The sequence below is a fragment of the Mytilus galloprovincialis genome, chromosome 1, assembly GCF_965363235.1.
Source record: "Mytilus galloprovincialis chromosome 1, xbMytGall1.hap1.1, whole genome shotgun sequence".
In the NCBI taxonomy this organism is placed as follows: Eukaryota; Metazoa; Mollusca; class Bivalvia; order Mytilida; family Mytilidae; genus Mytilus; species Mytilus galloprovincialis.
Window position 1 is genome coordinate 114,393,529 of NC_134838.1, and position 23,391 is coordinate 114,416,919.

The window sequence follows — 23,391 nt, forward strand, 5'->3', positions numbered from 1 at the left end:
TTACATTGAATTTCAGACTTTCCAAAAAATGTGATTAATGGCAAAGTTAAATTAAATTCCAAAGCAAGTTAACCCTTATAATAATTCTGATTAAAATATCATATGGGAGCTGTACAACTAGATCTGGTTCTTGATAAATGTATCAAGCTTTGTTCGATTCCTTTTTCAAATGTAGATTTTGCATATTCAATTTTTCCAACATGTAAATGTGACAAAAAGATCTGAATATGTATAGATTACAAGACATATGTACAGGAACTGCCTTCAGAATATTTATGCTTTGTAACTTTATTTAATTAGACATTTGTAAAGAGAACCCATTCATTAGGAAATATAAGATACTATAATCATTCCTTATAAAGGCATGTGTACAGAAACTCCCTATTCAGTCTGTGTAACTACTCTACCTTATTTGGCATCTGAAGGGGAACTCCCTTTCTAAGAAACGTTAAGGCAGTGTCAGGATGACCATAGGTAGAAGCTATATGCATTAGAGTGCTACCATCTTTAGTCCGAGCAGAAATAGATGCTTTACATTTGTCAACAAGAAGATCCACTATAGTTGTGTGCCCTCTTTCTGCTGCCAAGTGTACTGGTACTCTGTCCATCTGTAATTGAAACCAGATTAATACTTCTTCAATGACAATTTATTTATATTAAGGGACAAAACGAATAATCAAAGAGCTGAAGAGCTCTGAGGGCAAAGACGGCCATTGTTTCAATTTTTAAGGGGTATCTTTTGATAGTCTACATACAAAGAATGAGCAAAAGAACAGCTAGAACATATAGAAAGACTGACAATAATGAAACTAATTGCTGTTTATTGTTATTTCATTTCCTTAGTCAAGAATTCATCATAGAGACAATTTGGACCAATGAGATCTGCACCTTCTAAATCAAAACATTTGATTAAAGTTGGGAGTTAATTATCTAAAATTCAATTGAATTTAACAACTACTACAATATATTTTAGAATTTTGATTATGTACAACTGAACGGCAGGCTAAAACCATTCTCATTTTTTTGTGACAGTATTCTCAAGAATGTGAGGACTGAAAAATCTATTCAGTTTTAATTTTCCATTGATAAAGTTCCCAGTTACAACTCTCATCACAGGGATACATGTACTTATAAAATCAAATATGATTGATATAAGCTGTGTGAAGTTTGTTTCCAGATCCCACATTTTGATATATCTGTAAAATTCATGAATAAATAAATAGCTTTAAACTACAAAAAGCAATATTTAAAAAAAAAATGAAAAAAAAAAATGACCACTACAATAATTATGTTGGTACGCAAAATTATTTTTTAATTGATGACTACTTATCATATATATACTTAATGTGACATTTTTAGTGTTCAGATACATTAGCTTTCATTTTAGTGGGTAATTACTCACCAATTGAGGTGTCCTTAATTGGAGAAAGATTCTAAAAACATAACTTTACAGAAAGAATAAAAACTGCAGATGCTCTCCCCAATCTCAATCGGTGTAAAGTACAAAAAGCAACATTTTAATTTTTTTAATTTATTAAACCATTTCAATAATTATGTTGGTACACAAAATTTTTATGTAGAAGACTACTTATCATATACTAAATGTCACATTTTAAGTGTTCAGAAACATTTACTTTGATTTTAGTGTATAATTACTCAAAAATTGAGGTGCTCCTGAATTGGAGGAAGATTCTAAAAACAGAACTTTACAGAAACAATGAAAACTACCGTTTCTCTCCCCAATCTCATGTATCCCCTTTGACATTGTTTACCGCGAAAGTTGACTTACAAATTATCTGATTATAGCCTCAGATTAAATCATTGCATGTTGGTGTGTGAATCATCTACACTACAGCAAACATCATTAGGTTTACATTTAACAAATACGGATTTTGAATTAGTATACAAATACTGTGAATGATTTTTATAATGAATAAAGGATATCCCTGTGTAGAGTGTGGCATTCCAACAATGACGTCACTAGGTTAGATATATTTAGAATATTTCGTAATACTGATTTTTCCGGACTGTAAAAGAAACGTATATAGTGTAAGTGAAAGCTCAATATACGATAATTTCACGAGAAACAGAAGGGAAATGTGTAAAAAATGTATTTAAAGTCAATCTGTTCTCCTTGTCATCAATTTCAGTATGACATTTTGAGGGGGTTTCCAAACTATCAAAACAAAATGATTGACGTGAGGGAATGATACTCTGGCCAATCCCATTAGGGAATTGACGGCTTGAAGCCGTCTTTCCCCAAAAATAGAAATTTATTACACTTATGAAAAACATTCCAATCTTATTAAAAGACTTTTTTTTTCAGATTTAATTTTTCTGCTAGCTTTCTTTTTAAACATGACATGTCTGTTTCTGTTGAATGACTGATTTTTTTTAAAACAACATCTCTGATTTTTGCACAGTAAAATATTTCACTTTCAATAAGTGACTTCTGTTTTTTTGTCCGAATATCATATATTTTTCAACTACATAATCATCTATGATTTGTTTCTCTAAATAACATGTCTTTTAATACAGTCTTGTCTACATGGTAATGTATGAATGATTCTAGAGAACAATTTTAACAAGTGTTTCAATAAACCTACCCTGTCAGACAGATTTGGATTAGCCTTCATCTGGTACAGATATTTAACCAGCATCTCATCTCCTTCCCATGATGCAATGTGTAGAGCTGTATGGCCATCATACTGAAATATACAGATATACTTAAAATTTCCAATTTAATCTGATACCATACAAGTTTAAGGATTTTTTCCAGCATACTATTTAACTTTTTCTGAGTATGAATCAAATATTCAAAGGGAAAAAAAATTGCATATGAGGCTGTACCATAGGTCAAACAGTGCAGTTTTTAAAGTTGTATTTACAGTAATACAATAATTTATTAAAATATGAAATCTATCTCATTTGATGGGTTGGTGAACAAAAGTAAAAAAAAAAAACATTGTCCATTCCATCAAAACTTAACAAATATAATTCCTTTTTTGCACAGCTCAATGTTTTTAACTTACATTAGTGGCATCAACTAATATTCCATTTTCAAGTAACATTTTGACAAGGTCAAGGTCTCTTCTTCTACATGCTATATGTAACACATTGTCTCCATTATCCTGATGATATACAATATTACAAGTGAGTCAACATGACAAATTTGTTGAAATATGTCTACAATGTTCTCTCTAATGCTAATTTGTAAGTTTCATTATCCCTTCCAAAAATCTACTTGTTAGTTCATAGGTTGTCGTTGGTTCATGCATGTCTTTCAGATTTGTTTTTCGTTAATTGTTTTGTAATAAATTAGGCTTTTAGTTTTCTCAATAGAATTATTTGAATTATTTTTATATCTTTCATGTCATGGCCTTTTATAGAAGACTATAGGGTGAGGGTTTTTCTGATTGTTGTATGGCTGCATGTAACTGCCTGCATCCACTACGTTTGAACTTTGGTGGGTAGTTATTTCATCTGCAAACATACCACATCTCCTTATTTTCATAATGATTAAAAATGAAATCTGGGACCAATATTAAAATAATAAATCTGAACCATAATTACCAACATATTTCAAAAAAAATGAGAGTAAAGTTTCTACCTAATATATCTGGGAATCAATGGTATCTTGTACAGCCCAGTATTTGAGTTGAAGGAGATGTGGTTAGATGTCAATGAGATATCAATATTGACACAAAACAAAAAGATATCTAAATACACATTCTTACAAAAATAATTTACTTTAAGAATATATCTAATGTAAACATGCGATAGTTGTTAATTATTTCTTTGTCATTTGGTCTCTTGTGGATATTTGTCTCATTGGCAATCATACCACATCTCCTTCTTTATATGCACATTTTTGTTTACTACATACAAGAATATTTTAATACAGAGAGTTAAATCATTCCCCTAGGCAACAATAGTCATCTGAATAATTCAGAAAAAAATAGAATCACCGTTTATATGTCTGAATATGATAACTTTTTATTGGCTGGTGAAAGAAAATAAATGAACCTGCTTCTTGTATATTAAATAGTGCTTGCTATAACAAAGCATTTTGATTTAGATATATAAGCTGCACATATTTAATCAACAATTCATTGACATGATTATTTTCCTGTAGACATCTGACTTAAACAATATCAAGGTACCGGTAATAGATTAAAGGAAATCATTATTCTTTTCTATGCTTTCTACAGAGCAAAAATCAAATGCCATTAATTACAGCATACAAACAATGCATCAATGTCGCCAACAACATATAACAATGTGAGAAAGCAGATAAAATATCGACAGAATTAACATATACAGCTCGTCAGTTCTCTTTGTGGGGCGTAATTATAGACAATCTATTTACCAGATTAACAACTTATTAATTTCCACTAGTCTAAATTTATATCAAAATGACTTGGGTAAAGAGAATCAGGAGAACTTCCACCCTCTATTTCAACAATATAATTACATAACAATTAATTAAATAGATCCTCGACTGAGTAAATAAGAATCTCCTTCAGTGTACTTCTCTATACCTTTCTCAATCCATCTATATTTGTACTATCACAAATTTGTGACGTCAAATGTATGACCTTAAACAGCTTCGTGTGACCCAACAAAATTCTAAACAAGGAAAATGTTTGATTTATTAGAAACTAATTAAATTAAATATGTGTTTATAGTTTGCTCTCATTGACAGACACCCTATATATCCACATTTTATGGTAGATAAAAAAAATTCACTTTTCAAGGAGATTATGATTAAATAAAAAGGAATAAAGGAAATAAGTTAAATTGCTTTCCATTCTTTTCTTTTTTCTTATTTATATTTCACAAATCATCTGAACAACTGTTTGATTGTAATTATCTCCCTTGAATTGAATAGACAAACTCTACAAATTCTCTTCCTTGGCCAAATCATAATCTTTGATTCCAGTTTTTTTTTAAAGATTTTAGGAGATAAATCAAGCATATTTCAATAATATGAAATTGAAAAGTTGTCTTAATTCGATGTTTGGATACTAGAGTGTAGTGAAGAAATACTAAGTGTTATTGCCAATATATCAAGGAAAAGGGTTTTTATAGCTTATTATTAACTGTCAAAGCTCCTTGTTTTGAAACAAAAACATGCTTTCTGTCACGTCCACTCTTATAGTTGTACTAAATAATGTACCTTGACACAAAACATGTACCATATTTAGGTTAGAGAATTCGGAAGTTGATGAATCTGTTGATCAATAAACTTGTATGTTTAAAGTTTATTCAAAATACAAAATTTAGAATAATTCAAACCATGGGATTAAATTGAAAAGTAGAAGAAGAAAAAAGTTCTAAACCAACTTAATTAAATATAGATCCAGTGTACACGCTCCCAAATCCTCTTCAGCTTATTTATCAATATTAAACCAATATTACTTTGTCAATTAAAAAAAGGTCCACTGGATATTTTATCACATTTTAATCTTTGATACTTATACCTTTGATAACTATTTATTCAGAAGTTTAGCTGTTTAAGTTGCATGTACTTTAACACAAACAGGATTTTCTAATTTCCAGGATGACATTAGGTATAATTATATTCTATTTTCAATAATTACGTTTACCTGAAGATATTTCTGAATGATTTTGGAACCTTGACCATTTTTTTCCAAAGAAACTCATCTCATAATTCCCATCAATGTCTTAAATTTAATTGAATAATTATTGTAGTTTCTCATTTGTGTCAAAAGATAAAAAATGGAATATAGATTTCTCATTAATCTTGGATCCCTATCTTACTTTTCAGTAATGTATGAAATGACAATGATTTAAGTGACAGTTCTATATCAGATTTTCTACAATTGTTTCCTTATAGGTTAAGCTGATAAGATGGGTGTAACCATTAACATAACCTGACAGCCAGCAAGATCCAAAAGATTGGAAAAATGTCAGATGGTGCAAAACATTACAAGACAACAATTCTGTTCAACTCCTGGGAAAAAGTTCTAATAGTTATCATGAGAGATGTTAGAAATTAAGGCCTGAATATGTCAGTTAATTGTACTGTTAAAACAGTAATTTAAAAGGCATCTTATTTCTATAACACTATTTTGGCCTGCTGGATTTTCTAGAATCTCTGACATTGATTCTTAGATAAACAAGAGTGCAAAGGCTTTTAAATCTCCCCCTGCTTTTGACTGAATTTTATGTTGAAAGTCTTTAAGATCAAGGTATTTCTACAGGTATCAATGACATAAACTAAACATTGTCAATGATCCATGCAACTACTGATACCCAATTTCTCATTCTGCAACCAATAATATGTACACTATAGATGCTAAGCAATGATTAATAATCACTATTTAATGTATGTTTTAACATATATGAAAATCTTTTTACCGGTACAGAACTTTTAATCTTTGGGAAAACTTTGATTCATATGCATGTTCAGGGAACAAAAGATGCAGACAATATTTGAAATTAATGACAAAAACATTTTTATAACTAACTTATAAATTTGAAAATATAAAAAAACCAGCCTCTTATTAATTTCTTACCAAAAACAGACATTTTGACCTCCAGTATATATTTGAAATCATGCAGACTTTGAATTCAGTTGAAACATGTGCACATATCTTTTTTTAACTTTAAACAGAATGACCAAGTCAAATTGAAAAAAGTATTCTATTTCACTTACAAAATTTTAATTTTGTTAAACTCTGTACTGGTTTTAAAACATACATAAAAAATCTCCAGAGAGAAATAGGTGTTTACAAAGAAATTAAATTAATTAGCCAATAGTTTATTTTATAATAAATATAATGAAACCTGTTTATAATCTAACTCTTAAATACCTTAATTTCCTAGGGGAAATAATTTAAAAATTCAATACAGGCAGCTGATGCACTATTCTTATCAGATTTTTTCAGACCAATAGTCTCATTTTGATATTTTTCTCTCTTTTTATGCCAGATAAACCAAATAGGACTAATGTTTTGTCTTCAAATTACAATACATAATTGTATAAGTGACTGAGACTTTACTAGATTACTATTATTACAAGCATGAAGGGTAGGGTAAGCTAAACACTATAGTTATAACAACATCAAAGTATCCCTACCTCTTTCTGGGCTGCTAGTTGCTGATCTGCATATTGTGTCAGTAATTCTTTACAAACAGATATATTTCCTACTTCAGCAGCAAAGAACAGTGGAATAGAACCTCCCTATATCAAAGATATCATAAACAAAATAAGTACAGTTAAAAGTCTAGGAGCTCTAATAATATCGAGAATGGAAACAGGGAATGTGTTAAGGAGACAACAACCTGACTACAAAGCAGAAAACAGCTGAAGGCCACAAATGGGTCTTCGACACAGCAAGAAAATCTGCACTCAGATGCGGGCTTCAGCTTTCCCCTAAACATACAAACCTGCTATGCTCACCTAGTATCATTTCAACTGATAAACTATGATGTATCATGATTCTGAAATGGACATTCATGAAAACTTGACAAGTCATGTTTTTCTCAGACTGTTTATGATGTCTTTACACAGAATCCATTGGATGTATACTGATTTATATTTCAGTCTGTAAAATGTGTTTATATTAATTGTAATTTGCTTTGAACTAGCTTTCAGTAACTGAAAGTCCTCTTAATATTGTTTTTCAAGTCTAAGTCTTTATGTTTATTGTTTTATGTGTTTTTTTTTTAATATCTGATGAGTCAAGCCTTTCTGGCTAATTTTCCAGGTTGTTCTTATGTTGTGCTGTTTCACAACTGCTCAAGACTAGGGGATGGTTAAGGACTCACAAACTTGTTTAACTCCATCATATTCTGTATCAGTCTTTGCTAAGTAAGGTGCATGGAGTTCAGAAGTTGTTGGTTGTTGCAAATAATATTTGTTTTTTTGGTTAAGTCATTGCATATAAACAGGCCATTAGTTTTCTTGTTTGAGTTGTTTTACGTTTTTTCATGTCAGACACTTTTCTGACTTGCTAAACTTTTTTTTTGTTTTTGCTCATTGTTGAAGACTATACATAACAATGACCTCTATAGTTGCTTAAATCTTTTGGTCTACGAATAGTTGATTCATTAGCATTATCTAAACAATAATATTTAATTATAGTAGTTATATACAATAATGAACTATGTTTCCTATTGAAATTTTTGAAACAAGGAATAGTATTCAAATAAGGTCTTACTTTATCAGTGACCAGTCTTGTCTCCTTTCCAGCTGATTTTAGGAGATACTGTACAACTGTTACTGCCCCAGTATTTCTGGCAGAGGCCATATGTAATGGTAGCTGATCTTTTGGCTGAAAAAAAATCAATAGAAATATATAAATAACTATTGAATAATTGTTAAATCTAAAATTTGGTAATGACTGTAAATCTGTCTTCACTGAAAAGTTTATTTTCATAACACTTAGCTTGTTATTATCATAACTGATATATCCTTATTATCTACAAAGTTTCATGAAATCTGTTAAGTGGTTTCAAAGAAGTTGTGATGACAAACTGTTGCAGTTTCAAAGGGGCATAACTATTGGTAAATTATAAAATCATAACTTGCTGTTGATATGCACACTTACATAGTATGTACTTATTATAAATCTACAAAGTTACATGAAACCTGTTAAGTGGTTTCCAAGAAGTTGTGATGACAAACTGTTGCAGTGGTATATTTAGGCAAACATTCAAAGGGCATAACTCTTGGTAAAATATAAAATCATAATTTGCTGTTGATATGCACACCTACATAGTATGTTCTTATTATAAATCTACAAAGTTTCATGAAATGTATTTATGTGCTTTATGTGGAATGAGGTTGAATGATTGTGCAATGATTTAATAGCAGAGAGTTTAAATAAGTTGTGTAACAATTGCTGTTCTTCGGTTTTGCAGTTAGTATATTTTAAGGTAACTGCACATGTTTTGATTAATGGAGGATTGAGTAGTGACTAAACCAGCACATGTTTTATAATCAGAAGTTTAATTTATCAATAACAAAAATATTTATGTATTTGTGTATTCATATTGTTTAAGTATCTTAAACATGTTGATTTTAGTGTTTTAAATAAGGACTTTACATTTTAGTTTGGACTTTGAAACAGGGGAGATACTTTGTATTTTAAAAAAAAATGGGAAGGGTTCTGCAGAACCCAGTGTCTCGTCTACTTTTGCTGTTAATCGCAGGCTCAACAAAAACAAGAGGCTCTCAAGAGCCTGAATCGCTCACCTTAATTCTTTTGGTTAAATCTCTCATCAATGATTATTTTGGCTTTTCAATTTATTTAAATGTTTTTTGGATCGTCCTATTTTCTTCAAAAGCCAAAAAAAATAATCATTTTCTCCTATGTTCTATTTTAGCCATAGGAGCTATGTTTCTTGACATACAAGGAAATAAAATATAAAATTTATACTAGATACTCTGAAACTCATTTAGCCTAAGTTTGGCTGAAATTGATACCGCAGTTTCAAAGGAGAAGATTTTTTAAAGTAAGTCAACATGATGAACAAATTGTGAAAAAAGTCTTTAAAGGGCAATAACTCCTTAAGGGGTCAATTGACAATTTTGGTCAAATTGACTTAATTGAAGATCTTACTTTGCTGAACATTATTACTGTTTATTTCTATCTATAATTATATTCAAGATAATAAACAAAAACAGCAAAATTTCCTTAAAATTATCAATTCAGGGGCAGCAACCCAACAACAGGTTGTCTGATTCATCTGAAAATTTCAGGGCAGATAGATCTTGACCTGATAAACAATATTACCCAACGTCAGATTTGCTCTAAATGCTTTGGTTTTTGAGTTATAAGCCAAAAACTGCATTTGACCCCTATGTTCTATTTTTAGCAATGGCGACCATGTTTGTTGATAGATCATAACTTCGGATACAATTTACAAACTAGATACCCTAAGGAACATTCAATTAAAGTTTGGAAGTATTTGGCCCAGTAGTTTCAGAGGAGAAGATTTTTGTAAAAGATTACTAAGATTTACGAAAAATGGTTAAAAATTGACTATAAAGGGCAATAACTCCTAAAGGGGTCAACTGACCATTTCCGTCATGTTGACTTATTTGTAAATCTTACTTTGCTGAACATTATTCCTGTTTACAGTTTATCTCTATCTATAATAATATTCAAGATAATAACCAAAAACAGCAAAATTTCCTTAAAATTACCAATTCAGGAGCAGCAACCCAACAACAGGTTGTCTGATTCATCTGAAAATTTCAGGGCAGATAGATCTTGACCTGATAAACAATATTACCCAACGTCAGATTTGCTCTAAATGCTTTGGTTTTTGAGTTATAAGCCAAAAACTGCATTTGACCCCTATGTTCTATTTTTAGCAATGGCGACCATGTTTGTTGATAGATCATAACTTCGGATACAATTTACAAACTAGATACCCTAAGGAACATTCAATTAAAGTTTGGAAGTATTTGGCCCAGTAGTTTCAGAGGAGAAGATTTTTGTAAAAGATTACTAAGATTTACGAAAAATGGTTAAAAATTGACTATAAAGGGCAATAACTCCTAAAGGGGTCAACTGACCATTTCCATCATGTTGACTTATTTGTAAATCTTTCTTTGCTGAACATTATTCCTGTTTACAGTTTATCTCTATCTATAATAATATTCAAGATAATAACCAAAAACAGCAAAATTTCCTTAAAATTACCAATTCAGGGGCAGCAACCCAACAACGGGTTGTCTGATTCATCTGAAAATTTCAGGGCAGATAGATCTTGACCTGATAAACAATATTACCCCCATGTCAGATTTGCTCTAAATGCTTTGGTTTTTGAGTTATAAGCCAAAAACTGCATTTGACCCCTATGTTCTATTTTTAGCAATGGCGACCATGTTGGTTGATAGATCAAAACTTCGGATACAATTTATAAATAAGATACCCTAAGGAACATTCAGTTAAAGTTTGAAAGTATTTGGCCCAGTAGTTTCAGAGGAGAAGATTCTTGAAATAGTTTACGACGACAGACGACGGACGACGACGGACGCCAAGTGATGGCATAAACTCACTTGTCCCTTCGGGACAGGTGAGCTAATGAGGGAAAAAATCAATAAAAATATTCCGCTTGATACTATCTTTTGATTGTAAGAACCTTCTGTCCAAGTTTGGTCAAAATCCAGGATAGTTTATGAATCTAATAAATGTTTTAAAAACTTTAACTGCAGACTGGATGAAATGTTACTGGAAGAAAAACTAAGTCCATTTATAAGTAAAATACAGATACACAGGTACAAAATATTAACAAAATTTCCTTCTAGATACTAGTTTTGATCATAAACAACAAGCTTCTGTCCAAGTTTGGAACAAATTGAAAATAGTATAAGAAAGTTATCAAAATTTTTAAAAATGTAACCACAGAGTGAATATAATGTTTTCCCGCAGAAAAACTATGTCCATTTATAAGTAAAATACGGGAAAAAATGGAATTTTATTTTCACAAAATTTACTTCTGGATACTATCTTATGATCATATTAACAAGCTTCTGTCCAAGTTTGGTAGAAATCCAGTATAGTTTAAGAAATTTAAGTTATTAAAATTTTAAAAACTAAAGTCGAAGGCTTGACAAAAAAAGTTTGAGCTGGTTACTTTGCCATTCAGTGCCCAAACATTGTATTCAGTAAGACAAGTGAACATAATTGCATGTCCTTAATTATGGTCACATGGTTTCATTAGCTGGAGCTTTTTAATACACAAATATTTGATGTTTGTTTAAACAAAGTGAATCAAAACATAAATTAAGTTGTGTGGTTTCAGAGGAGTTGGATGACAAAAACCAGACTGATAGATTGAATGACGGCTGGACTGCCAGACAAACTGACAGGTCAAAAACATTATATTGTATGGAACTTTGTTCAGTGAGGTATTACAATATGTTTGATACAGTTATAAAACTCTTAGTCATAATCAATTTTGTTCTATAAATTTGAATTAACTCTTCGTTAATATTAATAATTTTTCAACTTACATAATTCTGCACATAACAATTTAACTGTAATTAGTCAAATCTTTTTTAAATACTAAATTCATAAACTTGTTACAGAATATATGATGATGCAATAGATTTATTTTTATGAAAAAAATATCACTTCTCTCCATAAATATTAATCTATAGATCCAATTAATATTTTAAAACATATATCAATTAATTCTATTTCAAACAGATGATATTGAAATATTCTATTTGTATTCATCAAAAATGTTAAAATGAATTTTAAGTGCTCTGTATCCATGATAATACCTACACAGGAAGTGTTACTAATGCAGATCACACTATGGACCATTTTTATGGCCTAATATTGTCTATTTACAATAAATCTGCTTAGTCACTAGAGCCATACATGTATACACATGGTTTAGTCTTTTATGCTAGATATGATACAATATTGAACAAAACATTTAAAAAAAAAATGTCAGCCAGAATCAACAATTATACTTTATGAAAATAAGAATTTAATGATGATCAAAAAGTAAAAAACATTATGTCAATGTAACTCCATTACTCTGTCTTCCTTGTTTCCAAAATGTCTGACAATATGTTCAATGATCTTGCACTAACAGACTCAATGAAACCTAAAATATGATTGTCTGACTGAACATCCTATATTTATTCAGTGCAGCTCAAGTAATTACTATCATAGATTTTTTAATGCACATGTGAAGTTATGATAATAACTAACTGAATCCCCTAAGGAGATTTTAAATAACTTCTATATAAAAAACAATTTTTGGATTTTTCTGTCTCTAGCATTATTGAATGATGAACTTAATTGAAAAATTTACACATAACCGATTTAAATCTATACAAAATACATAAAAATGATTTTAACTTATAAACAATTCAAAAACCAATATATCATTCCATGCATGTATGGCTTTTAAATTTTTATTTAATCTTGTGTATTAAACAAGAATGTGTCCACGGTAAACTTGCACTATCATTTTCTATATTCAGTTGACCAAGAGAGTGGGGTCAAAACTCTAATTTGATATAAAAATAAGAAAGATCATATCGTAGGGAACATGTGTATACGAAGTTTCAAGATGATTGGACTTCAACTTCATCAAAAACTACCTTGACCAAAAACTTTTACCTGAAATGGGACAGATGAATAGAGAAATGGACGCATGAACGAACAGATGCACAGACCAGAAAACATAATGCCCCTCTACTATCTTAGGTGTAGCATAAAAAGATAGGACATTACAGATCTAATTCCCCCAAGGTAAAATTTAGTTGTCCTGAATAGAATATGATAAATGCACCATTATTTTTTTATAATTATTTTTTTAATTATGTTAATTGAAAATAAAACCTGTTCCCCTATATATCATATATTTTGACTATAAATTAGTAACTAAGGCAAATCATTATTTTTTTATTCTGATAATTATGGGTGTCTTATTTCTTTATTGATAAACAAACTATAATGGTTTACTTTAATAAATTGTGACTTGGATGGAGAAATGTCTCGTTGGCACTCATACCACATCTTCTTATATCTATATTAATATTTTTCACCTAAAAAGCTAGTTTTGTCCTATTTCATTCCATTCTGGAGCTACATGTTTACAACCAAAAAAGGTTACCTACATTATACTCTCCTACTGGTTAACTTTTTTGTAATGATATGAAAAAGATAACGTCTAAGAAATAAAGGAAACATTTCTTGGCAAATTCTTATGTTTCACTTTTAGGTACATTGATACATTCTTTTATGTCATTAACCCCTATTTCAGTGAGAGCTTGCATTTCATATATCCCAGTGAACCTGACATCATGAATACTATACTACTAAAGTCGACTTCAAGTCTGATTCTTTTTCTTGAAATTATGAAGTATTATTGATAAGAGTCTTTGACAAAATTCCCATTGTCAACTGCTCATTTCTCAGTACAGCTTTAACATTTGTATGATTACAAATTATAGACTTCATTTTATAGGAATGAGCTCCTTAGTCACCAACATACATGAATCATTATAAGGCAAATTGTGGGTAAACGATTAAAAAGAAATGTGAAAAGAAGAATTAAGAAATTGAATATTTGTGGAAATTAACCCTTCTTTATAGCTTATAAAATGAACTTTAATTTTCTACAAGTAATGATAATAGCAAAAAAAGAAAATCTATATACAGTGTTGAAACATGCTTACGGAAATAGCAGTGAAAATTAATCTGTTGATTTTGCTTAGCATTAAGTCTTAATGATAATTTACACATTAGCACCTTTGAACAAAACAATCTAATAGGATGTCATTTTAAACTAAAGGTTTTGCCATTTCTATATCACACTCAAAGAATGCACATCACACGAAAAGTTTTCAATAATGTAATTTTGAACAAGATTAGACCTGTAATATATAGAGTTATATAAAACAATATTGATTGTCTTACTTGTCAATTGCATGATTTGAAATTCAAATTATGTGTCACTACCTAACTATTAAGAGTACTGAATTCCTATGGAACATTGAAGTGCACATGTTTTTTTTGCTTTGAGACAATTGCTGTTTCATTGCAATCTAATAAATTTGTAAATCTAAATTCTCCCCAACTCTTTTACAAGTGTTTTTTTTGCTTGTTCCACAATTGCTGTTTTATTGCAATCTAATAAATTATTAAATCTAAATTCTCCCCAACTCTTTTACAAGTGGTTTCTTTTTTGCTTGTTAAAAATGTACCACAATAGCTGTTTCATTGCAATCTAATAAATTTGTAAATTTAAATTTCCCCAACTCTTTGAATAACTTTAAAACATTCCATCCAAGATAACAGAAACAATATCTTTGAATTTATTACATACCATTGTAAAAGCCGTGAAGCAATTTACAGAATTAGAATAAAGTGCTGTTTAGACTGAACAGATTGCGTTGTTACTCTCATATCATAGTTATTAAGTAGTTACTATTGTCATAGAATTCTTAGAACATTTTATTCACATCAAACATGCCAATAGTCATTTTCTAATCAATTGTTTGACAGTGAAAAGAAATAATGACCATTTAATTGATCATGCCATTTCTATTTTGTACCAACAGGAAGCGAGTGAATTACAACAATCTTGAAGAGAAGTCGGAATTACGCCGACAACCGACCTAGGCTAAACTCATTCATATTTCCGCAATAAAGTATTAAACTCTTGAAACTATTTAGTTATGGCATTGGCAAGCATGTTTGAAAGATTTATGTAAACTGATAGGGATACAGTTTTAATTATTTGTAACATATCATGCTGTTACACAGAGTAACTGTGATAGCCGAAGATTGCATGACAAACATAAATGGCAATTATTAAAATCGAAACTTCCTTTTGTTTAAATTGATATATATTTAAATATAGGTTACCAAGTGAACCCGCAAGTCTATTAACTGTATTGTTTAATTAGTTGAAAATATTTATGATCAAATATTATGAATTGTTAACTGAGGAAAGCAAGTGAACCAACAATACATCAACTGTATTGTTTAATTAGTTAAAAACATTTGAAGTCAAGTATTATGAATTTGTTAACCAAGAATGTCATGGAAGCTACAAAACGGTCCTCCACCCTAAAATTAAATGTGCCCTGTGGGAAAGACATTATATATTCTGATAAAATATTTCAGCATCAATTAAAACACAAAAGATAATTGAATACCATGCTTCAATGCATCTATTAGTTCCTACACATTATTAAAATTTATTAATCAACTAAGTACATTATTGCCAAAAATAACATATTTTCTGTAATGGCCCTGTTTTTTTCTGTAATAGCCCTGTTTTTCTGTAATGGCCCTGTTTTTCTGTAATGGCCCTGTTATTTCTGTAATGGCCCTGTTTTTCTGTAATGGCCCTGTATTAATGCCCAGCTTGTCTGTATTAAGCCCAGTTAGGGTTTTTAATAAAGTTAATAAAATTAAGCTGTAAAGAGTATAATACCTTTTTGTATTTTATTTAATTTAGTAACCAGCAACCAACATTAAAGAACCATATAAAGGGATCACTTGTGCATCCTATTTTCAACACATAACTTCTTTCAACTTAATATCTTGGATATTTGGTATATTTAAAGCTTGAAGTGGTGAAGTATAAATATTTTTTTTTCAAACTAAACTGTCATTAAATGAGTAAGAGAGTACACTTTTTTCAGTTGGTTAATAAATGTATTAAGAAATTGTTTTTTTTATAATGGCCCTGTTATATGTCCTTGGTCAATAATAATGGCCTTGGATGTCTGTAATGGCCCGAGGCATTGCCTCTGGCCATTACAGACTTCCTTGACTATTATTACAGACAGGGCCATTATAAAAATACCCATTCATTAATACTATAGTATTGTCTGCCAATATATGTATTGTTTTGTCATGTAAAGATATAAAAGTCTGTGACCTTGTCCATTCATGGTCTTATATTATATATTATTGTATAGCAATATAATATTTCCCACAGAACGTAACCAAAAGTTAGCGTGCAATAAATTCTAATATTGCACTAGTGCAATAAATTTTCAAAATTCATGACGTCATCAACGTTTAAATCTTAGTTTAAACCAATTTTTACTGTCAAATATTATATTGCTATACAATAAAAGGGTTATTGCATGAATATTGGGGAATATTGTCCCTCGTAGAACATATATTGCACTCGCAAGCTCGTGCAATATAGAATTCTACTCGGGACAATATTCCCCAATATTCATGCAATAACCCTATATTATTGAAAAATACAGTATTCTGAATAAGAGAAATTGTAATAAGCATTGATCATGTAAAAGTTCTAGAAATAATCTTTGGATATTCTATGTACATAAGCACTAATTAAGAAATAATTCCTTCATGTCATGCTCTATGCTCATTTTAACGCGAGTAGGCATTATATTTGTCGATATTTTACACTGAGCGTTAGCGAGCAATAAAGCCAAAACAGGGGTATAGATTTTCAAAACTTTACAGGCCTCATAGAACTTGTAGTGCTAACCATTATAATCTACAGTTTTTACCCCTTATTGCTATGGTTAAAGAGATATAATCCAAAACTATAGTTTGACCCCAATGGTCATTTTTTTACATGTCAGCCATATTGGCTGATCAATCTGGATGAAAACAACAAACTTTATAGTTGACATCCCATAGATGAAGCAGACAAGCTTTGGTTTCTATTGAGCAAGTACAGAGAAGACAAATTTTAAAGAAAAGTTTATTGATGACAGACTGGTTGAGGATGAACACGAAGGCGGCCACTTTCATTTTTGACAAAAACTATCTAAAAAGTGACATATTATGGCATATTTGCTCGATTTTCCATATTTAAGCTTGAATATGAAAGTCTGAAATGACTAAATCAGTTCAAATCTTTCACACAATCTAATTAAGTCGACTGAAGTAGACACTTAAGTGTTTAAAAAGTATACAAAATCTTTCATCAGATGAACCTGAAATTTGAGGCCAAAATGGGTTCTTACCGGACCTACTCCTTTAATTGCAAAAAGCTAACATGGGCCTTTGAGCAAGGTGAGCTAAGAAAGATTTTTATATTTAAAAGGGACATAACTCCTTTAAAAATACTTGAATAACGCTGATATTTTAACTAGATTAAGACATGCAATGCTGACATAAACCTGAATTTCATTTAAATCTTGAAAGAATTGCTCACATGAGAGGGCTTACAGGGCTGGACGGAGGGACAGAAAAATGTATAGATGCCTGGCCTTCTATGTCGTCAACAATGGGCTGCACATGGGACAATCAGAGTTTTCCATCTATTTCTTTGTTTGGGACAACACCAAAAACTATGAAAATATCTTACCCCTCCAGGTAAATTACAATCTGCCTTTCTGTTGAGTAATAACTTAACAATGTCATCTTTGGCAAAGGAAGCAGCATAGTGTAAACAGGTTCTCCCATCCTGGAAAACAAATTGAAACATTAGATACTTTCTTAATATTGTCATTTAAAATTTCAAAAATAATAAGAAATTGGAATCAGCTTTTATTGTTCATGCTTACAGAAACCTTTTAACCCTGCTAGAGAGCAATGGAAGAAAATCAAATAAAGAAGGGACATAACTCTTAAACACCCGAGATTACTCCCTACTTTTGGTGGGTTTCCTGTAACTCAGTCTTTTTCTAATGTTATGTTTTGTGTAAAGTTGTTTGTGTGATTGTGTATTAGTCTTTTCTATTTTTGCCATAGCGATATCATTTTGTTTGTGTGTTTGTGTATTGGCCATAGCGATATCATTTTGTTTGTGTGTTTGTGTATTGGCCATAGCGATATCATTTTGTTTGTGTGTTTGTGTATTGGCCATAGCGATATCATTTTGTTTTTGTGTTTGTGTATTGGCCATAGCGATATCATTTTGTTTTTGTGTTTGTGTATTGGCCATAGCGATATCATTTTGTTTTTGTGTTTGTGTATTGGCCATAGCGATATCATTTTGTTTTTGTGTTTGTGTATTGGCCATAGTGATATCATTTTGTTTGTGTGTTTGTGTATTGGTGTTTTCTATTTTTGCCATAGCGATATCATTTTGTTTTTGTGTTTGTGTATTGGCCATAGTGATATCATTTTGTTTGTGTGTTTGTGTATTGGTGTTTTCTATTTTTGCCATAGCGATATCATTTTGTTTTTGTGTTTGTGTATTGGCCATAGTGATATCATTTTGTTTGTGTGTTTGTGTATTGGCCATAGCGATATCATTTGTTTGTGTGTTTGTGTATTGGCCATAGCGATATCATTTTGTTTGTGTGTTTGTGTATTGGGGTTTTCTATTTTTGCCATAGCGATATCATTTTGTTTTCGACCAATGAGTTTGAATGTTCCGTTAGTGTCTTTTGCCTCTGTTTTAGAACAGTGGTGTTCAAATCAGTCAAAACCAATCTACAAATGCCTTACTGTTGTTTTAATTATTTGTGATATTGGGTTGCTATTTCATTGGTATAGAATCTCCATTTATTTATGCACAACATGATGATCAAATTCCAATTTATCAAATATCTGAAAATATTGAAACAATTAAATTATCATTTAAAATCGGATTTTAGTTTGATATTATTAACAGAATGAAGAGGATTTTCTCATCAAATAACAGGCTTGTTTAATTGAAAAAAATGAACAAATACAACACAAATATTGCTTAAATTTCTATAATTTTTATGAGTAATAAAAAGTATGAGAACAATTGCACCTGTCCACTAAGTATGTCAATATTAAATCACGTAAAAGTGAATGAATAGTGAACGTGTTTGTCATATTTTCAGATTTTGTTGACTTAATATGACGGACCTATAAAACATAAATAATATTATATTTTACAGTTGCAATGCTCCACGCTGCTGTTATCACTTCACTGTGTTTTATCACGTTCACAGTCTGCGTGTTATGTAAATAATTCATTAACAACCTGCATATAATCGAGATTTAGCAGTGGGATTGTAATAAGGTTATCAAACTTTAATAATTAATGTCAATGATAATAGTCACTTTGGAATTCAACAAAAGCATTTTAAATTAGCAGAAAACCAGAAATATGACTAGTAATATTATAAATAGAAGTTTAACAAACGACATAAATTCAAGCTTTTAATAAATACTCCTACTGAATTCCTTCTTTCCTTTGTTATTCAGGTACCATTTAGGTGTGCATAATATTTTGACTTGTGAGGGTTTGTTCAATGTTGTGAAATACATTCAATTTCCTACTTGTAAACTTTTTTTATTTCTACAGCAGCTATTGCCATTGGCAACTTGGATTCATATAAGGTAGATCTTCCAGCTGATACAATATTCCAGGACCTGCATTTCCTATCATGATTTACAGGACAGGGGGGTGCTGTCTGCAAGGGAGCTTTTGAACTAAATTTGAGCAATGCCTCTTTTTTTTTAAATTTTTACGAATTACATAATCATGATTTGCTAGATCACTGTGGAGTGACAAAAGAGAGGAGATATCAAAAGGACATTCAAACTCATAAGTCGAAAATAAACTGACAACACCATGGCAAAAAAAGAAAAAGAACATCAGACAAACAACAAAACACAACAAAGATAATGATTGAACAACAAGAAACCCACACAAAACTCTGTTGTCATCTCCCCAGAAGGGTAAGCAGATCTTGCTCCCACACAAAACTCTGTTGTCATCATCCCAGAAGGGTAAGCAGATCTTGCTCCCACACAAAACTCTGTTGTCATCTCCCCAGAAGGGTAACCAGATCTTGCTCCCCCACTAAACTCAGTTGTCATATCAAATTCACCAGAAGGGTAACCAGATCTTGCTCCCACACAAAACTCTGTTGTCATCTCCCCAGAAGGGTAACCAGATCTTGCTCCCCCACTAAACTCAGTTGTCATATCAAATTCACCAGATGGGTAAGCAGATCTTGCTCCCACACAAAACTCAGTTGTCATCTCAAATTGACCAGAAAGGTAAGCAGATCTTGCTCCCACACAAAACTCAGTTGTCATCTCAAATTCACCAGAAGGGTAAGCAGATCTTGCTCCCACACAAAACTCAGTTGTCATCTCAAATTGACCAGAAAGGTAAGCAGATCTTGCTCCCACACAAAACTCAGTTGTCATCTCAAATTCCCCAGAAGGGTAAGCAGATCTTGCCCTCACACAAAACTCAGTTGTCATCTCAAATTACCAGAAGGGTAAGCAGATCTTGCTTCCACAAAATACTCAGTTGTCATCTCAAATTCCCCAGAAAGGTAAGCAGATCTTGCTCCCACACAAAACTCAGTTGTCATCTCAAATTCCCCAGAAAGGTAAGCAGATCTTGCTCCCACACAAAACTTTGTTGTCATCTCAAATTCCCCAGAAGGGTAAGCAGATCTCTCTCCCAAACAAAACTCAGAACTTTGTCATGTCAAATTCCCCAGAAGGGTAAGCAGATCTCTCTCCCACACAAAACTCAGTTGTCATCTCAAATTCCACAGAAAGGGTAAGCAGATCTCCAAATGTGGCTTCCCCCATATTGCTCATGCAAGTAAAAACCAGGTGATTAGTCTAATTTGGTAGGCCATATTCAGGGAAATGAGACACAACTGTAGTTACAACAATTGGAATATATCCATCATCATCTATGAAACAGATATTTCATAACAGTTGAACATATGGGGATGGCCCTTATAAAATATACAAAGGGATAATTTTAACTTCACCATTTGGAACTCTTGGTTTAAAAGCTTCCTTCAAAGCATCTAAGATAACCACAGATATTTCATATTTATAGTAGACACAATCTTATTACTTTCCTCATGCAAACCCTCCCAAGATTTATTGTTAAGGTTAGTAGACACAATCCTATTACTTTCCTCATGCAAACCCTCCCCAGATTTATTGTTAAGGTTAGACGACACAATCCTATTACTTTCCTCATGTAAACCCTCCCCAGATTTATTGTTAAGGTTAGTAGACACAATCCTATTACTTTCCTCATGCAAACCCTCCTCAGATTTATTGTTAAGGTTAGTAGACACAATCCTATTACTTTCCTCATGCAAACCCTCCACAGATTTATTGTTAAGGTTAGTAGACACAATCCTATTACTTTCCTCATGTAAACCCTCCCCAGATTTATTGTCAAGGTTAGTAGACACAATCCTAGTACTTTCCTCATGTAAACCCTCCCCCAGATTTATTGTTAAGGTTAAGTAGACACAATCCTATTACTTTCCTCATGCAAACCCTCCCCATATTTATTGTTAAGGTTAGTAGACACAATCCTAGTACTTTCCTCATGTAAACCCTCCCCCAGATTTATTGTTAAGGTTAGTAGACACAATCCTATTACTTTCCTCATGCAAACCCTCCCCCAGATTTATTGTCAAGGTAAGTAGACACAATCCTAGTACTTTCCTCATGTAAACCCTCCCCCAGATTTATTGTTAAGGTTAGTAGACACAATCCTAGTACTTTCCTCATGTAAACCCTCCCCAGATTTATTGTTAAGGTTAGTAGACACAATCCTAGTACTTTCCTCATGCAAACCCTCCACAGATTTATTGTTAAGGTTAGTAGACACAATCCTATTACTTTCCTCATGCAAACCCTCCCCAGATTTATTGTTAAGGTTAGTAGACACAATCCTATTACTTTCCTCATGCAAACCCTCCCCAGATTTATTGTTAAGGTTAGTAGACACAGTCCTATTACTTTCCTCATGCAAACTCTCCCCAGATTTATTGTTAAGGTTAGTAGACACAATCCTATTACTTTCCTCATGCAAACCCTACCCAGATTTGTTGTTAAGGTTTGTAGACACAATCCTATTACTTTCCTCACCCTCCCCAGATTTATTGTTAAGGTTAGTAGACACAATCCTATTACTTTCCTCATGCAAACCCTCCCCAGATTTATTGTTAAGCTTAGTAGACACAATGTTATTACTTTCCTCATGTAAACCCTCCCCAGATTTATTGTTAAGCTTAGTAGACACAATCCTAGTACTTTCCTCATGTAAACCCTCCCCCAGATTTATTGTTAAGGTTAAGTAGACACAATCCTATTACTTTCCTCATGCAAACCCTCCCCCAGATTTATTGTTAAGGTTAGTAGACACAATCCTAGTACTTTCCTCATGTAAACCCTCCCCCAGATTTATTGTTAAGGTTAGTAGACACAATCCTATTACTTTCCTCATGCAAACCCTCCCCCAGATTTATTGTCAAGGTTAGTAGACACAATCCTAGTACTTTCCTCATGTAAACCCTCCCCCAGATTTATTGTTAAGGTTAGTAGACACAATCCTAGTACTTTCCTCATGCAAACCCTCCACAGATTTATTGTTAAGGTTAGTAGACACAATCCTATTACTTTCCTCATGCACCCTCCCCAGATTTATTGTTAAGCTTAGTAGACACAATCTTATTACTTTCCTCATCTAAACCCTCCCCAGATTTATTGTTAAGCTTAGTAGAAACAATCCTATTACTTTCCTCATGTAAACCCTCCCCAGAATTATTGTTAAAGTTAGAAGACACAATCCTATTACTTTCCTCATGCACCCTCCCCAGATTTATTGTTAAGCTTAGTAGACACAATCCTATTACTTTCCTCATGCAAACCCTCCCCAGATTTATTGTTAAGGTTAGTAGACACAATCCTATTACTTTCCTCATGTAAACCCTCCCCAGATTTATTGTTAAGGTTAGTAGACACAATCCTATTACTTTCCTCATGCAAACCCTCCCCAGATTTATTGTTAAGGTTAGTAGACACAATCCTATTACTTTTCTCATGTAAACCCTCCCCAGATTTCTTGTTAAGGTTAGTAGACACAATCTTATTACTTTCCTCATGCAAACCCTCCCCAGATTTATTGTTAAGCTTAGTAGACACAATCCTATTACTTTCCTCATGCAAACCCTCCCCAGAT

The 23,391-nt window shown here is 31.7% G+C and overlaps 1 protein-coding gene across 3 annotated transcripts in view; it reads right to left on the bottom strand.

Moving 5' to 3' along the window:
- Positions 1-23,391, bottom strand: part of LOC143052446 (uncharacterized) — an 85,671-nt gene that overhangs the window by 32,377 nt on the left and 29,903 nt on the right. For all 3 annotated transcript variants that reach the window (XM_076225485.1, XM_076225494.1, XM_076225502.1), the window contains exons 3-8: positions 17,818-17,916; positions 8,190-8,303; positions 7,106-7,210; positions 3,033-3,131; positions 2,607-2,708; positions 408-608 (exon numbers count right to left, since the gene is read on the bottom strand). In XM_076225485.1, coding sequence (XP_076081600.1) covers positions 408-608; positions 2,607-2,708; positions 3,033-3,131; positions 7,106-7,210; positions 8,190-8,303; positions 17,818-17,916 — 720 coding nt within the window. The remainder of the gene's footprint in view (positions 1-407; positions 609-2,606; positions 2,709-3,032; positions 3,132-7,105; positions 7,211-8,189; positions 8,304-17,817; positions 17,917-23,391) is intronic.